Raw genomic sequence first — 22,465 nt, forward strand, 5'->3', positions numbered from 1 at the left:
CCATAACTTTTTCATAGATCAAGGGATTTTAGAATTACTTGGCGCAAATAGTTACAATGATCAGACGATATGTCATGCACAACACCTGCACCCCTATTTCCAAGGTCAAAGTCACACTAAGAGGTCAAAGCTTAACATGATAGATTTTTAAATTCTCTGTTTCATTTTATTTCTTTAATAAATTTATTGTTGCATTTGCAGATCTAGCATTGATCATAATTTTGGACTGAAAGTCCTGAGATCCATATCTCAATCTTTTGAAATATCACAATTTTATGCTTCATATAAAACTTCCCCAAGGCGGGGGACGTTTGTAACTCAGTTACAAATTCTTGTCAACTTATTTATTGCTTCTTCATTTTGTAAAAAATAAAAGATACAGTGTTATTTATAACTTTAACCATATGATGCTATATTGACTTTATTGAAACCATTTCAGAGACGCAGGAGCCACCATACAGTACTTTATTTCTACATGTCAATAAATCAGATGGAAATTTGACCTACAACAGCTCAAATACTAACATGTTAATCTCCAAATTCACCATCCCTGATGGCAAAACTGTCATTCTCTCCCTCAATACATTCTTTCAGATCAGTAATTTAAAGATATATATCGATGAACTAGAAAAACCAAATTTTGATAAGCTTTCTGATGCAGGACTGACATATCCTGGTGATGTTGAAAAATTTAACCAAAATTTCTCAAAATTTGAACTAACAGATAAAACTCCTGAAAGTGCAAATCTTATATTCTTAACATATAATAGTAGGAATTCTGTAAATTATACTGGAACCTATTACCTTGGAGTAACTGTTGATTTAAATGACAGTTTGAGTGTTCAAGAATTGAGAGATTTAGATGCCAAGTGTATAGGAAATGATACTATAGCAGATTGTGAGACTGTTGTGGAAGTGACTGTGCAAGTGGACACAGTAACTTTATCATGCACATACTGGGACACATCTACACAGACATGGAGTAATAGGGGTTGTGAGGTAATAACATTTTTTTGTGCTTATCTTCTGACATGCTTCTTAAATTGTCTTTTTTCTAATAATCACTTATAGCTTTCTTCATTTTATGTGTGGCCTTTCTTATATATTTTTCATGAAATTGTTCAATATTCACCCATGTGAAAAAAAGTAATCAAAGTGTTTGGTTTTGCTTCCCCCATTTTAGGCCTAAGATAGTGAAAAAATGTTGAGCATGCTGTTACAGAGGCTATGGTCCACACAACATTTGTGCCAAGTTTCATCAGAGCTGAAGCATTTTTTATAGTTTCATAGCAGTTTGAACTTGTAACAGGAGGCTTTTCATTGAAATTGGCCATTTTTCACGATCTGCTCATGTGGTAAAGGGTTAAGATATTAGCTGGGTATAAGGGCTAACCATATGTGTATAAATCTGTTATTTTAATGTTTCCTTTAGAATAGAGGATAATTTTTATTGATAAAGATATCAATCTTTATGCTAGTATTGTTGCTAAGTTTAGCTGATACTTATCACTTTAAATTGTATTTTGTATACTGGAATCAGTATAATTTTGACAGTACGATTTTATATCTAGGTGTCCCCACTTTCATCCAAAGACAAATTGGAATGTCTGTGTACACATTTGACAGCATTTTCTGGAGGTGTGTTTGTGTTACCAAATATTGTGGATCCCATTGATGACATGGAACTGTTCCTGACGTTCTTTGATAACCCTGTTGTCGTGACAACTGTTGTCATAGTCTGGGTCCTCTATTTCTTCCTCATTCACTGGGCACGTATGTACGATAAAAAGGATAAAGAGCAGGTTTGAGTTTGATTTATATTTAATCATTGTTGTTTTTTTTCTTCTCACATTTAAAGGAAATTGTGGCAGGGCCCTTGGAGAGAGGAAAATTTCGTCACAGAGGGGAGAAAGGGGAAATTGTAAAAGGGATGAAACAGTCTATTTTAAGTGATATGGTGATATATTACCTTCATTGTATCAAACAACAGTATCTTCTGCCTCATTCTTGTGAATAAATGGATCACAATAATACATATAAAATATGATACAATGTATATATATATATATTTTATTATTTATTTTTTTAATTTATACTTTTGGAGGGGCACTTGAAGTCTTACTCCACCAGTATACATGTAGCTTGAAAGTCACCGTATGACAACTGCTGTGTTGGTGCGACATAAAAGCCAATCTATGACCTTTTGTGGTTATCGTTACCTTTGAAATCAACACTTGTAATAATTCCAGTAATATTCATATATAATTCCTGGATTAATATTGTATACCATTACACAGGTTGGAGTTATTCCTGTAGGTGATATTGATGCCATAAACAAGCACATGTATCTTGTCTGTGTGGTGACAGGATGGTGGACTGATGCAGGGACCACTGCTAACGTCTTCTTCTACATGAAAGGTAGTCTTTGTAGTCAACATTGATGATTACACATAATTATTGTGAGTCAAATTCAACTAAAGACATAAATTAATGTTAAATTGTTACCTAAGTTTAGGGGGCGCCTGTGGCCGAGTGGTTAAAGTTGTTGACTTCAAACCACTTGCCCCTTACTGCTGTGGGTTTGAATTTGGACATGGATTCTTTCATGTGAGGAAGCTATCCAGCTAGCTCACAGAACGCCAGTTGTTCTACTCACCTGAAATAATTCACAAAGGGGCACCTTCCTACACCAGTAAAGCTGGAAAGTCGCGATATGACCTATACTGTGTTGGTGTGCCATAAAACCCAATCAGACCAACTAAATTAAATTCAGGACTTGAAAGTTGCATTTGTTATTTAGCAAGCCTGAAAAAACTAAAATCATCTAAAGTATATACTGATACCATTTTTAATTGGTCATCATTTTAAAATGAATTGTTTTGAAAAATTGTAGCTATATCAGTCTGTATTTTCTTAGAGTAATCTTTGTCATTGCAACATATGGCAATCAATTTTACTTATTAAGAATTTACCATGTGTGACCAAGGTTGAAGAAGAACAAAATTCAATCATGTGAAACTTGAGGAAATGATGCTTGCATCAAATGCGAGGATAAATTCAATCTACATTGAATACTTAATATGTGGTAAGAATGTGTTTAAAGGAACTGGGCCATGCCGTTCGAATCTCTTGGTGCCTTGTATTGACATCACTGTGAACTTTGAAATTTTAAGCTATTGAAAAAAAATTTGTAAACTTTGCATGATTGAACAGAACAATAATAAAAAAAATAATTATTTGCCCCTTCAAGTGACTTTTTCTCTTTAAGGTCATTTTCAAGAGCAGAAAACACCCATAATCAATTATTTCGCCACTATATTTTATCACAAATTTGTAATTTATTGTTATTAGATTTTTAGTCATTTTGCAAAGTTTGAAACAATTCTATTCAACAAACATTTTATTATGCTTCAATTAGTAAACATACTGCATTGCTTCCAAAAAGTGGGGCAAACTGTCATTTTGCATAGGCAAGTATAGAACAAAATCTTCCACAATTTCAAATTTTTTTAATCTATTTGCTCTGGGAAATGACCCAAAAGAGCTGAAACTGACATTTTCAGAGGCAGATAACTCTAAAAGTAGTATTTGGACCCCCAACTTTATTTTCATAAATTTGTTAAAAATACGATTCCACCCTTAAACCATTCAAAATGAAAGAAAATTCTCTGCCTTTCCTATTTGCCTACGTAAAATGCTGTTTTGTTGGCTTTGAGAATTGTTAATTAGTATATAACTGTCTTTGAAACATTTTGTGGTTCAGACTCAGTGTATATGCTACAAGGAGGAAAGTAAATTATTTCAAAAGCTAAGGCACATATTTCTTTAAGGTATGAATGGGTCAAGTGCAAGAATCAAGTTGACAACTCCTGCAAGGCGTTGCTTTCAGTCAGGATATGAAGACTGGTTCCTAGTTACTACTGATGAATCATTGGGGGATTTGCATGATATTACACTGTGGCATGATAATTCTGGAGCCAGTCCACATTGGTATATAAACATTGACTTGATTTCACACAATGTTACATTATCCTAGAATGTTGGTATGTAAAACACAGACTTTGTGTTATAATACAGTTATTGGTAATGTAATATTCACAAAGGCCAAGTTACCAAGTCTATGAATCTTGCTTATATGATATTCATTGAGGCCTAAAGGTTGCTATTGTGATATTTGCTGTGAACAAAAGGTCAAAATGTTGAGATCACAAAGAATATTTTTTTTGTATTCAGTTTTTTTTTTTTTTTTGGTCAATAACTTTTATTATAATAATTATGACGTTGAAACTTGATACGTAAATGCATGTTGATCATTTCTGTATGTCATGCTTATTTTGAGGTTAAAAAGACAAGGGTAATGTGACCTTTAATTCATATTATCTTTTTATCCTAGGCTACTAGGGTAAGCTCCTAAATATCATGCAAGCTCTAACTTGTTTTATTGGTTACAGGTATTTGAGTCAGTTGTTTGTGAAAGACCTTAAGGATAAAAAATCATGGACATTCATCTACAATGACTGGTTGGCAGTGGACAGAGGATCTGCTTTGCTTACCACAGCTTGTGTACCAGCAGTAAGTAAAGATGAACTTAAGTTTAAACAGAAACACAACTTTATGGTGAAGACAACACATGACCTTAGAGATTCTCATATCTGGATCAGCATTTTCTCGAAACCAGCTCGAAGTTCCTTCACAAGAGTTCAGCGTGTAACATGTGCACTATCTCTGTTATTAACTACCATGCTAACGAACATCATGTTTTACGGTATACCTACTGACGACCCTGATGACCAGGTGGGCGGTTCTAGGGGCGTGGTCATATCGTTATCATCTATCGTGATAGGGATACAGAGCAGTCTGATAATGTTTCCGGTGAATGTTATCATCATGCAGATGTTTCTTAAACTGAAACAGCGGCCAAAGAAGGAACGTTATGACAAGAAGATGCAGACCGTCATACGGTCATTATTTGATAGAGCATCCCGTGTTACCACAGACTTCCTACCTAAACTGTCAACTGATGTACAGCAATCTGATCAGGAACATCACAGTCACAGTCCCTTAGGTTTGTTTGCTTTGTTTTGTTAGATTTTTTAAGTCACACCAACACTGTTAAGGTCATAGAGGAACTTTCTAGCTTTACATAGGAGGAAGACCTCTGGTGGTCCTTTGTGCATTATTTCAGGCACGGGCAGGCAACCAGTAGAACCACCAATCGAAGTTCCCTAAGCTAGCTGGATAGCTTCCTCACATGAAAGTATCTAAATCCTTAATGGGATTTGAACCCATTGAATCCATGTATGTAAATTTTGATTCAGTTTTTTGACAATTTCTTGTCACTTGTATTACACAACTGATGAAGCTAATAAAGCAAAACATGATTTGATATTTAAAATTGTGCTGGTTTTTGACCTGTAATTTGGGTAATGTGATTTTAGACAAATTTATGTATCCCTTCCCTGACTGAAAGATTACTTTCAAATAAAGTTGTTTTCATGTGTATATTGCCTGGCCATTATAGTGCTCTTGTTACAGTTAACCTGGTCAGTATAATTTGAAGAATTACATTGATATATTTTAGATGAAAGAATGTCTTACTACTCTGTAGATGATACTAAATCACTAGAAGACACTATGTTTGATGCGCAGAGTTTTACAGAACATGAAAACACAAAAAAGGACAAAATTATTATCTTAAGTGAAACTAAAGAAGCAGGCAAAATGTAAGTGATAATCATACATGTACTTACACTGACTGTTTAAGGCTCAACATTAGTTTGGCCAACATATAAAATATGATTGACAAATATGTTTTTTGTTATTAAGCTGTTATTTGTTACTAGATGTTTTTTCTTAATTTTAAGTAAAATAAATATGCTAACCAAAATTTGTGGAGAAGGAGTGTGACAAGTTTCAGTCTGCAGTTCCCAATAATCAAGTGTGCTAATATTGTTTATCTTCCTGGGTCTGCTTAACTAGATGTGTTCCCATTTTTATCCCCCGCCGAAAAATTTCGGCGGAGGATATAGAAATAGTCTCCGTCCGTCCGACCTTCCGTCCGTCCTTCCGTCCGTCCGACATTTTTGTCCAGAGCATATCTCTAAAAGTATTTGAGTTATCAACTTGAAACTTCATAGGTGGATAGACCTCATTGAGGAGGAGTGCAGTGCACAAGAATGATAACTCTACCTTGCAAGATTTTTTAGTTATTGCCCTTTGTTATTTTTCAAAATTGATTTTTGTCCAGAGCATAACTCCAAAAGCCTATGAGATAATAACATGAAACTTCATAGGTGCATAGATCTCACTCAGGAGGTGTGCAGTGCACAAGAATGATAACTCTACCTTTCATAATTTTTGAGTTATTGCCCTTTGTTATTTTTCATACCTAATTTTTCACCTGAGTGGAGCATAACTCAAAAAGTGTATGGAGATATCAACATGAAATGTCATAGGTGGATAGATCTTATTGAGGAGGAATGTTGTGCGCAAGAATGATAACTCTTCCCTATACAATTTTTGAGTTATTGCCCTTTGTTTTTTTTCATACTATTTTGTCCAGAGCTTATCTGAAAAAGTATTTGAGGTATCAACTTGAAACTTCATAGGTGGATGGATCTCATTGAGGAGGAGTGCAGTGCACAAGAATGATAACTCTACCATGCATAATTTTTGAGTTATTGCCCTTTGTTATTTTTCATTCTATTTTGTCCAGACTTTATCTCAAAAAGTATTTGAGGTATCAACTTGAAACTTCATAGGTGGATGGATCTCATTGAGGAGGAGTGCAGTGCACAAGAATGATAACTATACCTTTCATAATTTTTGAGTTATTGCCCTTTGTTATTTTTCATACCTAATTTTTCACCTGAGTTGAGCATAACTCAAAAGTGTTTGAGATATCAACATGAAATGTCATAGGTGGATAGATCTTATTGAGGAGGAATGTTGTGCGCAATAATGATAACTCTTCCCTATACAATTTTTGAGTTATTGCCCTTTGTTTTTTTTCATGCTATTTTGTCCAGAGCTTATCTGAAAAAGTATTTGAGGTATCAACTTGAAACTTCAAAGATGGATGAATCTCATTGAGGAGGAGTGCAGTGCTTAAGAATCATAACTCTACCCTGCATTATTTTTGAGTTATTGCCCTTTGTTATTTTTCAAAATTAATTTTTGTCCAGAACATAACTCAAAAAGCCTTTGAGATAATAAAATGAAACTTCATAGGTGCATAGATCTCACTCAGGAGGTGTGCACTGCACAAGAATGATAACTATACTTTTTATAATTGTTGTGTTATTGCCCTTTATTCTATTTCATACTTAATTTTTCAATTCAATTTTTTTCTCAAAAAGTATTTGAGGTATCAACTTGAAACTTCATAGGTGGATAGATTTTACTGAGGAGGGATGCAGCACACAAGAATGATAACCTACCCTGCATTATTTTTCAGTAATTGCCCTTTGTTATTTTCAGCCATCAGTATTCACATAGGTTTCAAATCTGTAATCACTATAGCCATCAGTTTCATTACCAAAAGACCTCTTAAAATGGAATTATTCCGCTCTACTACATATACATTCTTCCAATGAGCAAACACATTCGGCGGGGGATGGCCATGTTGACATGGCTCTTGTTTTCCTTGTATTTCTAGGCATTAGTGTTAGATTTAAAACCTGGTATTTTTTATTTTCAGTCTACCATGGTGGTTTCTGTACATTTCCTGGTTCCTGGTTATCTCTGTCTGTCTTATTTGCTCTTACTTTGTCATGTTGTATGGATTAAAGTATGGGTACCAGCGTAGTGTGGAATGGCTTGTTTCTTTCTTGACTGGATTCTCACAAAGTGCCTTGATAACACAACCATTAAAGGTAAAATGTTATAAAATATGTATTTATTTGTGCCTTTATGTTTGTATATGTATTTATGATATCTTGTAATTACTATAGCTAAGAATAATCATAAGGAATATTATAAATCTGACTGAATCGCCAGAAACAACAGTACAAAAGTAGCTATAAATAGCTCACTGCTCTGGTAAGATGATAAAAGTAACAAAGGTATAAGGCCAATTAGCACAACAAGAATGTGGGCTCAAATCCCATCAAGGACTAGGAATCTTTCATGTGTCATGCAGCAATTCAGCTAGCTAAGGGAAGAAACTTGATTCCATTGAGTTCTTACTTAGTGTCTGAAATAATAAACCATGGGGCAACTGATGTCTTCCTGCACCAGTAAAACTGAAAAATCATTCTTTGGCATTTACTGTGTCTTCTGACACCATATTAGAACTTGCCAACCTTCTTTTAGCTAGCTGGATACCTTCCTCACATTAAAGAATTCATGCCCTTGACAAGATTCAAACCCACAGCTGTGAAGAGCAAGTGATTTTAAGTTGACGACCTTAACCACTCTTCCATTAAGGCTCTCCTGCAAATTATGAATAAACACAGCCATAAAAAATTGATAAATGATTTAACAAAAAGGTAATGACGCACTGATATCTGCTTGCTTGTCCCATTCATACTATATCCCATCTTCCTATTTCTTAAAATTATTAAGAACATTCATATTTAATCAATATAGGAAGCCAAACTTAATGTTTTTATGCCCCCGCCATATAATGGCAGGGGCATATAGTGTTACCCTGTTCCGTCATTCCGTCATCACCAGTTTCCGTTCATTATCTTAATAACCGTTGCACATATTGAACTCAAATTTGACATATAGATATGTCATGAGAAAATACAGGTCAAGTTCGAAATTGGTCATGGTTCAATGATTTTTGGCAGAGTTATGCCCCTTTTACTTTGAAAATAATATAAAATTTTCAGTTTCCATTCATTATCTCCCCAACGGTACAACACATTCAACTCAAACTTGACATATGGATATGTCATGAGAAAATACAGGTCAAGTTCAAATTTGGTCATGGTTAAATGAATTTTGGCAGAGTTATGCCCCTTTTACTTTTAAAATAATATGAAATTTTCAGTTTCCGTTCATTTACTCCCCAATGGTACAACACATTCAACTCAAACTTGACATATGGATATGTCATGAGAAAATACAGGTCAAGGTCGAATTTGGTCATGGTTCAATGATTTTTGGCACAGTTATGCCCCTTTCACTTTGAAAATAATATGAAATTTTCAGTTTCCATTCATTATCTCCCCAATGGTACAACACATTCAACTCAAACTTGACATATGGATATGTCATGAGAAAATACAGGTCAAGGTCGAATTTGGTCATGGTTCAATGATTTTTGGCACAGTTATGCCCCTTTCACTTTGAAAATAATATGAAATTTTCAGTTTCCATTCATTATCTCCCCAATGGTACAACACATTCAACTCAAACTTGACATATGGATATGTCATGAGAAAATACAGGTCAAGGGTGAATTTGGTCATGGTTCAATGATTTTTGGCAGAGTTATGCCCCTTTTACTTTGAAAATAATATGAAATTTTCAGTTTCCGTTTATTATCTCCCCAACAGTATTACACATTTAACTCAAATTTGACATATGGATATGATTTTGGAATGCGCAGGCCAAGTTCAAATTTGGTCATGGTTCAATGATTTTTGGCAGAGTAATGCCCCTTTCACTTTGAAAATGATATGAAATTTACAGTTTCTGTTCATTATCAACCCAACAGTGTTACATTTTCAACTCAAAATTGACATATGGATATGTCAAAGGAATGTGCAGGTTAAGTTGGAATTTGGTCATGGTTCGATGATTTTTTGGCAGAGTTATGTCCCTTTCACTTTGAAAATAATATTGATACATCTTAGGAATAAGCATTTTTAAGTTTGAATTTGGTCGTGGTTCAATGATTTTGGACAAACTTATCTTTCCTGAATGTTGGAAAAATTTTGAACTTTCAGTTTCAGCACTCATACTTTTGTGGAAATGTATATAGCCATTATTTTGGCTACAAATATGCAATATGCTATTTTTGTGTCGCCTCTACGGAGTAGTGGCGACATATAGGGATCACTTCTCCTTCGTCTGTCTGTCCGTCTGTCTGTCTGTCTGTCTGTCCGTCTGTCCGTCCGTCTGTCACAAAACTTGTCCGGACTACTCCTCATAAACTACTGGTGCAATTTCATCCAAACTTTACAGGAATGATCAGTACCAAGTCTAGTTGTGCATATTGTCAGCATTTTCCGGTTCAATGTTTTTTGTTTGAGTTATGGCCCTTTAATAATTTTTATTTTTAAAGTTTGTCCAGACTACTTCTCTTATACCACTTATGCAATTTCAATGAAACTTTACAGGATTGATCTGTAGCTCACGTCCTTGCGCATATTGCACGGGTTTTCCGGTTGAATGATTTTTGGCGAGTTATGGCCCTTTGATAAAAAGGTGTTTTTTTCTGTGTGTTGCCAGATACGCAAAAGCTTGTCCGGACTACTCCTCATAAACTACTGGTGCAATTTTATCCAAACATGACAGGAATGATCAGTACAAAGTGGTTAGTCTAGTTGTGCACTGTCCGTCTGTCTGTCACAAAATTTGTCCCAACATGAAATTGGCCATCATGAGGCGACACATGTGATTACTGATCGCTCTTGTCAAAAGGTTAAGACTAATTTCAGTGCTTGAACATTGTATAAAAATGGTTTGTGTTAACATTGAAAAGTTTTAAGGGCTTTGAACTTAGAATGAAATAAAAAATTTGTACAAACAAATTTGGAACTAAATATTATAACATTTGAAATTTTGGCTGCATGCGGGGGCATCCGTGGCATGATGACACATTTCTAGTTTTAAATTGTTTCTTTTACCATGTTTACATAAATTCATATAGGAGCAATATAATTGTATATTTTAGGTTCTTGTTGTGGCAATAATAATAACACTGGTCTTTAAAAGAACAGTTGAGTTTGATGACTATGGGCCAGAAGTTAAACTTGGTGAGTTAGAATTTGAAATAGATGTTTTAAGTTGACAACTAAATGACAGCTATTTAATATAAGAAATATTGTAATATATCAGCTGGTAGTTAAAAAGTGATATTTATTGTTATCTAGCTTGTCTTACCGTAAGTTCTTCAAGTTTCTTATGTTAAGAGTATTTGTAAGGAAACAAATATTGCTCTGCCTTAGGATAACTTTTTCTTCATAACCACTTTCAGCAATTGGTTGAAGGGATGTATTTTAAATGAGTGAACAACAGATAAAATTACTGCCAACTGGCATTTTAGGCTAAATATTCTAGTATATAGTTTTCTTAAATTTTTCTTATTTATACTATTTATTATGGACAAAAAGATACCTTTTCAAAAAGATCAAGAGAGACAAAATGACAGCTTTTAATATGCCGGACTAGACAAAAAGATAATGTCACACTGACTTCTGCTTGCTTATGTCCCATTTATACTATATCCAGCTTCTTATTTTATTAAGATTCCAAAAGACACATAATGTGTGTTAGGAATAGGGACATACAATGAATGAGTCATCTTGCTTTCTTGCATCCCCATGCAATTTAATTTTACCCTCAAAGAAGCAATTTCCAATATAATGCTAATGACGATAACAAATTTTGTAATGTAATTTGTTTGTATTGAATTTTTCATTGTAATATTAACTGCATTTGTTACTTTCAGATGAAGATACAATGTTTGTGAATTCAGTTAACAAGGTGGAAGAGTCGCATATACCATTCAGCAAACCTTTGTCTTCAGAATTATTAAAGAAAATCAAGCACAGAGTACAGGTATGCACTTTGTGTTATGAAAAAAATGTTTTGTTTACAAGTAAGGAACAAGATAAAGTAATCAAACTTTCTGTATAGCTAGCTTATATGGAGACCTAGCTTGGGATTGTTATTTGGCCCCCTAGAATCAAGGTCACTGTTACTATAAAATAGAAAAATGGTTTCAGGACAGGTTTGAAAACTTGGTTTCGTGGCATGTTTCTTGTTTGTTGAATGTGTTACATCAGGTTGCATCTTATGATATTAATAAATAATGTTTTTTTGTGTCATTCTGTTTTCAGTTAGAGTGGCTGATGGATATAACAATACGAGATATCATTTTGTACATATTTTACTTATTGGTGGTGTGTATTGTGGTACATGGTCATCGTGACATTAAAGAGGCCTATCACAATTCATTGGCTATTGAAGATGTATTGATAAATCCTGGCTGTATTTTACTCAACCAGTGCTTCTTCTTAGCTAGTGTAAGATTATTTTAATATTTAATATTCTTGATTTGTATGGAGAAAAGCTAGAATGATGAAGAAAGTGTTATTAAGAAATAACAGAGCTGTTTGTTTGTATTGTTTTATTTTGTACTTGTTAATATATATTTCCCTTCAACTATCATGTAGAAAACAAGTGGCGGCTTGGTTAAGTGGTTAACACGTCGGACTAGTAATCTAATGATCTCTAGCCGCATGGGTTCAAACACCGACAGGGGCAAGTCGTTGTTTCCTTGAGCAAGAAACTTTACACTCATTGCTCATTACTGGTTGGTTCACTTAGGAACGGATTCGAAAGTGTGTCTATTGAAACTTGTAAAATGTGTTTTTTTGACTTTACCCTCTGTGTATAAGAGAACATTTCTATGTCTTGGATATAGAATTATGGCCCTTTTATGGCCCTTTTTCGACGGACGCGCCCTCAGGCGCGTTCAGAGCTATGTCATCTACACATGGAATTTCGACGTCTACAATAAAAAAAAAGTGTCCTGAACCGAATAACATCTAACAAATAGTGTAGGATTTAATCATTTAAAGCACACCCATTATGTCGAAAAATGCGAAAAGCGTTAACATGACCCTTGATTGGAAATAAAAGTTATTCTATTCTATTCTATGAAACCATTACAATTGTCTTTAGTCATAATTGGAAGTTTCTAGCCAAGCTCCATTAAACTCAGGCATAGAATTTTGCTGCCCTTTGTAAATAATAAAAAAAAAACCTTGGTCCTTTTTTGACAGCATTTATGCAATTCCCTTTACATGTCCGTCGCACCCAGTGCTTTTAGCACTTTGATTTATGTAATGTTTGTCAAGTTTTTTTGTTGTTTTTTTACGTAAATTCAGTTCACTGAACATTTTTGAGATAACGGTTTTAATTTAAAATCTCTTGAAGTTCAATGCATACTTATTTACGCCATTCACACACATTGCTATGAAATAAATAACTCTGGAATGGACTTCAACATAATTCAGGGCTCTTATTCTTTTTCCTTGCAAGTTTCTTATGATCTGTTGATGTTAACTTCAAATAGTCAGGTGTTCAGTCATAGGGACAATTCAGTTATAAATTGCAAATACTAAATCAAGATAATTTTAAGTATTCTTTACTTTCTTTGGTTTAAAGTGAATACTTATGCAGTCATTGAATTTATGGCTGGCCCGGTGACCCATGGCCAGTTAAAATTAGTTCGGGCCAGTGAAAATTTTAAGAAAATTTAGTTAAATAATATATAGTAGAATAAAATGCAAAACTGGAATTTGGGCTAGTAAATTCAAAATCTTAAATTCATTGACTTGTTCTGTAATGGAAGGTGTGTGATACCATACATACCATACACATAAGAATTACATTATACATATGACTGCTGTTGGTCAGATATGTGATCCTGTATAACATATGTATGTGTAGCAGATAACAGAATGTTCTAGAACAAAATATTAACATTCATCATATAAATGGACATCTAAATCACTTTGAAGTCTACTGACATTTCTGACATTTCCTTTTCAAGAAATATTTTATATGAATACCCAAATGATATATTTCTTTTGTTTTCATCAATATTTGAAATATTTATTGAAAATGTGCTCATTATACAGCAATCCAAATTAAATTTTTTCATGAATAGGTAGACAGGGTTGAGTCTTTCTACAAATATCTACGTGAGGTTGCAGTACCCAATTTAGCTGACATGTCCATAGCAGATCATGAGTATGCTACACCAGGCTCCAGTCATTTCTTGGTTGGTCCGTGGAGATTAAGACAACTTAGAGTGGACAAAGGTTATATCTTCATTAAAATAAATACAGTATAACCTTTGTAGAGCAACATCCTTTGGGAGACAAAAATTTAATTTGGTTGTTGCTTAGATGTGTTGTCCTGCAGTGGTAAAACAATTAGTGAAAATCTTTACTTTGGGAAGAAATGATATTGTTGTTGTGAAGAGGTTATTGCTCCACAGGGGGTATACTGTATTTGAACAATGACAATTATTGGTTTTATAAACCTATATACTTGTAAAATTTAAGGGGTATTTTTGCCGTTGTCTTAATATGCTCTTAGCAAAGCAGTATCAGATGTACTTTTAAATGCTCAGTAAAAAAAATATCAAACATATTATTAAATTAAAGTGACAAAAAGATTATAACTTTTTACTGCAAACATTTCTCCAGTTTTAAGCTCAGTTATTCAAAGATAGTGAAGTCTATCTACAAACCATGGCTACAGCAGCGTAAGCCTTAGCTTGATACAGTTGCTTCAGGTTTTGCTTTCAACTTCATCTCAATAACATTATAGCCATTCTTTTAAAATTTTTGACATGTCTTTTTGATCATAATTATTTGTCACTTTCAATCAAAGACTGGTAACTCTAGCAAAAAATTTGTACCGATTTGTATCATTTTGTAAACTATAAAAAAAATACTTGGTAAGGGTTTATATGCACCTTCCTGCCATTTAATTTGTAGATTTTGTAAGGTGTTCTCTTGCAATTTCACGTCTTTTCAGTTATCATTGAAGGCCACTGATCAAGTACATGTATTTAGAATACAGTATAGCAGCATTGCAATTACCAAAATTTCTTGATTTGTTGTTGTTGTTTTAACTTAATAGTACACCTTTAATCATACCTGGATATTTTTTATTCTACATTAGGGACATGTGGGGCAGGTGCTGATAACCTCTTTCGTCAATTTAACATGAATGTTAAAGAATGCTCCGGAGCTTACTGGCTTGGTGATGAAGAGAAGAGGAACTTTGACAAGTCTTGGAGTAAAGAAGTAACAGCATCAGCTGATCCCCCAACCAGATGGACTCATCAGTCGGCATGGAAACTGAAAACAATACCTTTCGCGGGACAGCTTGCAACATACTCTGGTGGAGGATACATTATAACAATGCCAAATACAACTTCTCTACAAGAAGGTTTTTTTACCCCTTGTTTGATGAAATAATGTTTACTGAACCTTTAACTTCAAATATTTTTATAAATTATTTCAAGTACTTTATGAATCATGTTTCTGGCAATACAAAATGTAAACTTAGTTACTATTGAACAACAAAAAAAATTAAAAATACCAATAAGAACTTAATATTATGTTTATATATTATGTTTTTTTTGTGTTTTTTAGCTCACCTGTCACAAAGTGACAGGGTGAGCTTTTGTGATCGCTTTTCGTCCGCGTCCGGCCGTCGTCCGTAAACTTTTACTTTAAATGACATCTCCTCATAAACCACTAAGCCAATTTCATCCAAACTTCACAGGAATGTTTCTTTGGTGGTCACCTTTGAAAAGTGTTCAAAGAATTTAATTCCATGCAAAACTCTGGTTGCCATGGCAACCAAAAGAAAAAACTTTAAATATCTTCTTCTAAAAAACCCAAAGAGCTAACTCTTAGATATTTGGCATGAAACAAATTCTAGTAAGTGTCTACCAAGTTTGTTCAAATAAAAGCCCTGGGGTCAAAATTGGCCCAGCCCCAGGGGGTCATTGATTTTCCCTATATGCATATAGTAAAAACTTAAAAAATCTTCTTTTAAAGACCCAAAGAGCTAGAGCTAAGATATTTAGCATGAAACATGTTTTAATGGATGTCTACCAAGTTTGTTCAAATAAGAGCCCTTGGGTCAAAATTGGCCCCGCCCCAGGGGGTCATTGATTTTCCTTATATGTGTATAGCAAAAACTTAAAAAATCTTCTTTGAAAAAAACCAAATAGCTAGAGTTTAGATACTAAGCATGAAACATCTTCTAGTGAGTGCCTACCAAGTTTGTTCAAATAAAAGCCCTGAGGTCAAAATTGGCCCCGCCCCGGGGGTCATTCATTTTCCTTATATGTGTATAACAAAAACTTAAAAAATCTTCTTTTAAAAAATTCAAATAGCTAGAGTTTAGATATTAAGCATGAAACATCTTCTAGAGAGTGTCTACAAAGTTTGTTCAAATAAAAGCCCTGGGGTCAAAATTGGCCCCGCCCGGGGGACATTGATTTTCCTTATGTGTATAGCAAAAACTTAAAAATCTTCTTTTAAAAAACCCGAATAGCTAGAGTTTAGATATTAAGCATGAAACATTTTCTATTAAGTGTCTACAAAGATTGTTCAAATAAAAGCCCTTGGGTCAAAACTGGCCCTGCCCCAGGTGTGTCATTGTTTTTAACTATATGTGTAAAGAAAAAACTTGACCAGCTAGACCTTCTAATGGGTGTCTACCAAGTTTGTTCAAATAAAAGTCCTGGGTTTAAACTGGCCCCGCTCCGGGGGCCTGTATACAGGTGAGCGACTTCAGGGCCATCATGGCCGTCTTGTTTTTTAAACTATTAAATAGATGAGTTTGACAAGCATTAGTGCCATGATGAGTATTTAGAGCAAAACTTTGTTAATTACTGGAATACAAGATTTGATAACCAGTTTTTGTTTCAAATGTTCACATAGTCTCTCATTGTATCAGAAACATGAGAACTTTCATGTCTTGTTCAAGCATTACAGATCTATACAACAGAATTGAAGTCGAAGAAAATAACTGAAAATAAAAATAAGATTAAAAGTACTAAAATTTTTGTTATCAGATTTGTCTTTTACATATGCTAAAGATTTCTGTTATATCTTTTTATTGTTTTATATTTAAAAATAGGTCAAAATTTTCAAGTTCTAATGTTTTTATCAAAATTTGTCTATTACATATGCTCAGGGTTTTCTTAATATCCTTTTATCATTTTATATTTGAAAATAGATGCAATTGATGACATGTGGGACTCTGACTGGATAGATGAAAGAACGAGAGCTATTTTTCTGGAGTTTACATTGTACAACCCAAACGCTGACCTGTTTAGCGTAGTCATCATACTGTTTGAGTTCTCTAACAATGGAGCTGTGTTACCATACCATCAAATCTTCTCTACAAGGCTATACCATTACTCTACAGACTTTGCTAATTTTGTCCTAGCTTGTGAATGTTTGTTCCTAATGTTCAATATAAGCTTTACATATATTGAATGGAAGAAATTTGGAGTGTTAGGTAGGAAGAAATACTTTGAGGACTACTGGAGCTACCTGGAGCTAATTCAGATAGGATTGTCTTACTCAGTTATTGGGTTATTTTTCCAGAGACTGGTTTCAGTGAATGGCATAATGAAAGACTTCAGGGAGAGTGATGGTAGTACATTTATTAGCTTTTATACAGCTGTGTCATGGGATTTTATTCTTGGGTATGTGATGGCTTTTCTTGTGGCACTGGTCACTCTGAAAGCAATAAAACTGCTCAAGTTTAACAAAAAAAACTTTTTACATGGGGGCTGTTATTATTTTTGGGCCAAATTTGGGGGGGAAGCCCGGGAAATAGCTAGTTTTTTTTTGGCCCCCTGGGGCATTTTTTATTGTGAACGGGGTTAAAAAATTTTTGGTCTTTTTGGGCAAACTTTTGGTTTTTGGAACAAGGGGGGGAACAAAGGGGGAACATGATAAAAGGGCCCGGGGGTGACGGGTTTTTTAAAAACTTTTCTTTTTAGGTGTTGTTTGATTTTCGCTGGAAAAAAGGAACAAAACAAAAATTTCTGGGACCTTTTCTTTTTTTTGTTTTTTTTCGTTTTTGTGATTCATTTTTTTTTCCTTTTTCAGAAATTTGTGGCAAAATTTTAAAAAAACTTTGAAATGTGAAAAAAAAGAATTTTTTTGAAAAAAGGGAAAAATTTGACTTTTAAATTTTTATAAAAACAAAAGCCAAAGAAAATTTTTAAAATTTTAATTTTTTATTTTAGGAAAACATTTAAAAGTTTGGGGGAAATGTAACAAAATTTCATGCATCTATATTCTGATAAAAGGGGGTTTTTCCCCAGCACTCCATTCCCCCCAAGTCAAAAAAAGCTTGCCCCATTAACCTTATTTTCATTATATCACTTCAAGGGTAAAAATCTATGAAATTATTACAAACTTTTTCCCCTTTTTTTTTTATGTCTTTTTTTGAAATATTTTCTGTGATATTTAAATTTGGTGCACATTTTTTTTTATAATGAAATAAAATGAAATGTAAACTTTTGATACACTGTACTTTTTAAAAATTTTTTAATATTTTGGCAAAAAATTTTTATTAATAAATTTCAATAAATTCCTAATTTTTTTTTGGTTTTTAAACTTTTTTGTTTTTTTTTGAATTTTTTTCCTTTTTCATTTACTGTATAAAGGTTTTTTCCAATTTTTCAAAATTTTTAAAATTTTTAAGAAGCCAAGAATTTAGAGTCTGAACACTGGCTCTGATGTGCAGTGTGTCCAGGCTCTATATGTTGCTAGTATAGGTTTTATCTTTACTTTTATACTTATATTATAGGAAAAGCTGTCGTACTCAACCTGGCTTAGGAGGGAAGATATTGGGTTAAAATTGTCTTCATACTTATACACAACAACGCTATTATGACATTATCTATCAATACAATGTCCTGTACTCTAAGAGCTAGTTTACTTTTTAAAGACAAGAAATCCCCCACCCACACTGACACATTTTGAGGTGTATAAAGTTTTTTTTGGATAAAATAATGGTTTCTTTACAGGAGCTCAAAATTGTTTATATTTAGAAAATATATGTCTTATTTGTACAAATTCTGGAATGTATTTGCATGGTCACATGACTTAAAAGTTTTGCCTTGAGATTGGAAAGATGAAGGTAGACATGTAGAATAAACATGATTTCTGTTGTTTTGTTGATTTTGCTTTAAAGGAGCTCCACATACAGAAGTTCATAGGCCTAAAAATAAAAAAAAAATCAATGTCTAACATGGATCAGCTGAGGCACTTACACCAGAAAGATATGCAAAACATAATTAAGAAATATACTCAGAAATAAATTGAAAATTGTATTTTTGTGCTATTTGATCCTAGCCTGATTTGAGTGAAAATATTGCATTACACTACAATTTTTTGTCATATTTCACAGTTAGAATAATTATACTGTAAAACAACAGAATGTGGGAATGATCTGATCAGTAACACTGTGTGATAATAATTTACTGTGTGATATAATTTACTATCTCATGTCTGTAATGATTTACATGTATTTTAGTTATTTGATTGTTATGATATTATCTGTACTATTAAAAAGGACTATTCTTGTTTTTGCAATAGCAAATATGTTGTATTCGTTCTCATTTATTTCTTATTTGTTTTCTTAACCATGTATTGGTGATTTCTAATAAAGTTATATAATGTTAATTTTACTTGTCTGTTGTATTTCAAAGGAGAAAAATGGTTTGGGTTGAGGATACTTAATTATGTGGAAGGATTTAAATATTACTAGATAAAAATGTTTATCACTGTGACACAGTGCTGTGTACATGAACATGGTCAAAGGTCACACTTTAATGTCAGTGGAAAACGCTTGTCTGGAGCAAAAAACATGCATTAAGGAATTTTCATGTAACTAAATGACACAAATGTTCACCATTGTGAGGTGGGGTGTTGCTCGTAAAATTCAGGTCCCTTTGGCAAAGTCAAGGTCACACATAAGTTCAAAGGTCAGATACAAATATGTAAATGTGAGTATGGAAACCCTAGTCTTGACTTAAAGGAATATTCAATCCTAAAAATGTTACCAGCATTATACAAACAACGTTAATATCCAGACTTCCTGAAGCACTATTATTTATCTTCGCCTTTCATGGGTGGTCTTTAGTATTATTGTGAATTTACTTTATTTCAAGTGCATGGAATTTTGTGGTTTTTGTCCCCCCAAAGAATGTGCGTTCTTTAATTGGTGGACTGTTTATTTTTCCAAAATGTAGATCTAAATAATGTGAACAGTTAAGCAGTTAATAAATGAAATTTCGCTTGATCTATACATTTCCACGAAAATTAATGCCCCACGATTAATAATGATTTTGCAGTTCTTGATATAGATGTTTATCACCATGAGCACAAGAAGCAGGAACATCTTTGCAGATTATTCAATGTAACTATAGTAAGTATCAAACAGGACTGGTGTATTATTCATATTGTAACTTTTATAAAGGTAAACTAAGCCATGTTGTATGCCAAATATCTTATGTTCCATGGGAGTTTTCGATAATAGGATTCAAATGTTTTATTCCTGTGTAAAATAAGTAACCCCTACCCTAGAGTAAGGCACCCAGCTCTAGACTAGGAAGGCCAAATTGACTAGTCTACAGTTGAAAAGGTTGACATTTACCAAAGGATAAAAAGGGTTTTGATACGCCAAAATTAAATTTGGGTATCCTCTTGAAAAATTTAAACAAAAAAGCATACCGTGACCAAAAAATTTTGTCCTTCTTTCCGTTGCCACGGAAAGCGCAATGGGGCCGAACTCCCCTTTTAAACAAAACCCCAGTTTGCTAATTTTCGTTTCCCCTCAAAATTTTGGGCCCGGTGCGAATTTTTCCTTTCCTTACTAATGTTGGGCTATATTTTTTTACAAAAGGTTTTGTGACGAAAAACAAAACAATGTTTTAATGACTTGATTTGTGTGAAATAAAGTAAATACAGTAAAATGTAATTACAGGGGGAAAAAGTGAGTTGGATGCCGCCCGATTGAATTGAACAGGTGACAGGCGGGAACTTTGAAGCGATGGTAAAATTGATGTTTGTTTACCAAGCAAATTTCATATGACCACTGATGAACATGTAAATTTTAAATATAATAATGACCACCGTGATTTCAGTTCGGTGCATAGAAAAACCGGAAAGCACCGGATAGCACCGAAATACCGGAAAGCACTCAAATTTCTCATAAAAACATATGAAAACGTTAATTAATCGGTTTGAAAGTGTTACCAATCGATTTATTAGATTAAAATCTTTCAGAAAAATCATTTTCTAAAATATATATTGATAATTATTAACGAATATTTCGGAAAATAGATATATAGAGTGCTTTCCAGATGTTGTAGCTTTATCAAACATTGGGCGACCATAACAATCAGATGGGAAACCTCTCAAAAAAAAAGCAATAATTTTATGTGGATAACGTGTATTAGAGATATACTCCGTCAAATGCGGCATGAACATATTGTAGGGGACAACACATCTTTTTTCCAAATCAAAAGTGGTTGACCGCAACAGTTAAACAAAAGCTTAATAGACCTGTTTCTTAACAGCTGGTATTCAAACTTAGAAACGTCTGGAAAGTGTAAAAATTACAAGTTATTTAAACACAAATTCGAATTTGAAAAAGTATATCAACAAATACACATCCTAATTTACTTAGATATCTGATTAAATTTAGAACAAGAAACCCACTAAGATTACCAGTAGAAACTGGATCTTGGCATGGGATAGAACTTAATATGCAGAAGAAATGTACATTATGTAATTCCTCAGTTTTTGAAGATGAATTTCAATTACCTTCTAGAAATGTAAAAATATTTGACCGTCAAAGAAAAAAAATACTTTAGGACCCCAAATTATTACATTAGACGAAACCTTTTATTCTTTTGAAATAAACTTATGAATAAAACAACCAAATAGTAATTTTGAAATATAAAAAAATATGTAATGTTTTATTTGGGAATAGTTGAAAAAAATTGTATATAATTTGAAAAATTAAATGCATATAACAAGTGTAAAAATTCATTGCATCCATGCTTTGTATTTAAAAGTACCCCAAAGGTATCTCCCTTTACATGTTTATATATGCCCTTATTATTTTTTGTATGCATTCTATTGAGCCCTCGAAACTGTTTTAAATATTTATTTACCTCATGTTGTCCAATGTCTTGACCTGAAGTAAATAAAGATATTTGTATTGTAAATTTTGTAAAGTAATATGTACTTTAGCATTACCGAAAGCAATCAATACAACTTTTTGTAACAACTTTGGGAAAATCGCGTAATGAAACATAAAATATTTATAAAAACGTCATGATATATTAGATCTTTCAACTACTAAATAGATTGGTAAACTTTCAAACCAATAAATAAAGTTTTCAATGTATAACTTTGATAAACAATATGCTATCCCGGTAATGTACATGTATCTTTAACAGGACCGGAAAGCACTCGATATATCAGTTTTCCTAAATACTCGTAATAATTATCATTATATATTTATAAAAACATGTTGTCTGAAAGATTTTGATCTAATAAATCGATTGGTAACACTTTTCAAACCATAATAAATAAAAGTTTTCATGTATTTACTTTGATATTCAATATTGCTATCCGGTAATGTACATGTACCTTAGCAGGACCGGAAAGCACACGATATATACTATTTTCCTAAAATAATCGTAAAAATTATC

At 33.2% G+C, this 22,465-nt stretch overlaps 1 protein-coding gene across 1 annotated transcript in view; it reads left to right on the forward strand.

Annotated features, from left to right (window-relative positions):
* LOC132737191 (polycystin family receptor for egg jelly-like) overlaps window positions 1-20,765 on the forward strand; it is a gene marked incomplete at its 5' end in the record, with an annotated part of 38,788 nt that extends 18,023 nt beyond the window's left edge. The window contains 14 exon segments of the mRNA XM_060724449.1: window positions 440-999; window positions 1,572-1,802; window positions 2,298-2,418; window positions 3,831-3,990; window positions 4,452-5,065; window positions 5,582-5,723; window positions 7,700-7,874; window positions 10,850-10,931; window positions 11,627-11,736; window positions 12,018-12,203; window positions 13,856-14,009; window positions 14,881-15,150; window positions 16,957-17,520; window positions 20,728-20,765. Of these exon segments, the coding sequence (XP_060580432.1) occupies window positions 440-999; window positions 1,572-1,802; window positions 2,298-2,418; window positions 3,831-3,990; window positions 4,452-5,065; window positions 5,582-5,723; window positions 7,700-7,874; window positions 10,850-10,931; window positions 11,627-11,736; window positions 12,018-12,203; window positions 13,856-14,009; window positions 14,881-15,150; window positions 16,957-17,520; window positions 20,728-20,765 (3,407 nt within the window).
* Between the last annotated feature and the right edge of the window lie 1,700 nt (window positions 20,766-22,465).

Source organism: Ruditapes philippinarum, unplaced genomic scaffold (assembly GCF_026571515.1).
Source record: "Ruditapes philippinarum isolate M1 unplaced genomic scaffold, ASM2657151v2 ctg10306_1_1_1_1, whole genome shotgun sequence".
Classification (NCBI taxonomy): domain Eukaryota; kingdom Metazoa; phylum Mollusca; class Bivalvia; order Venerida; family Veneridae; genus Ruditapes; species Ruditapes philippinarum.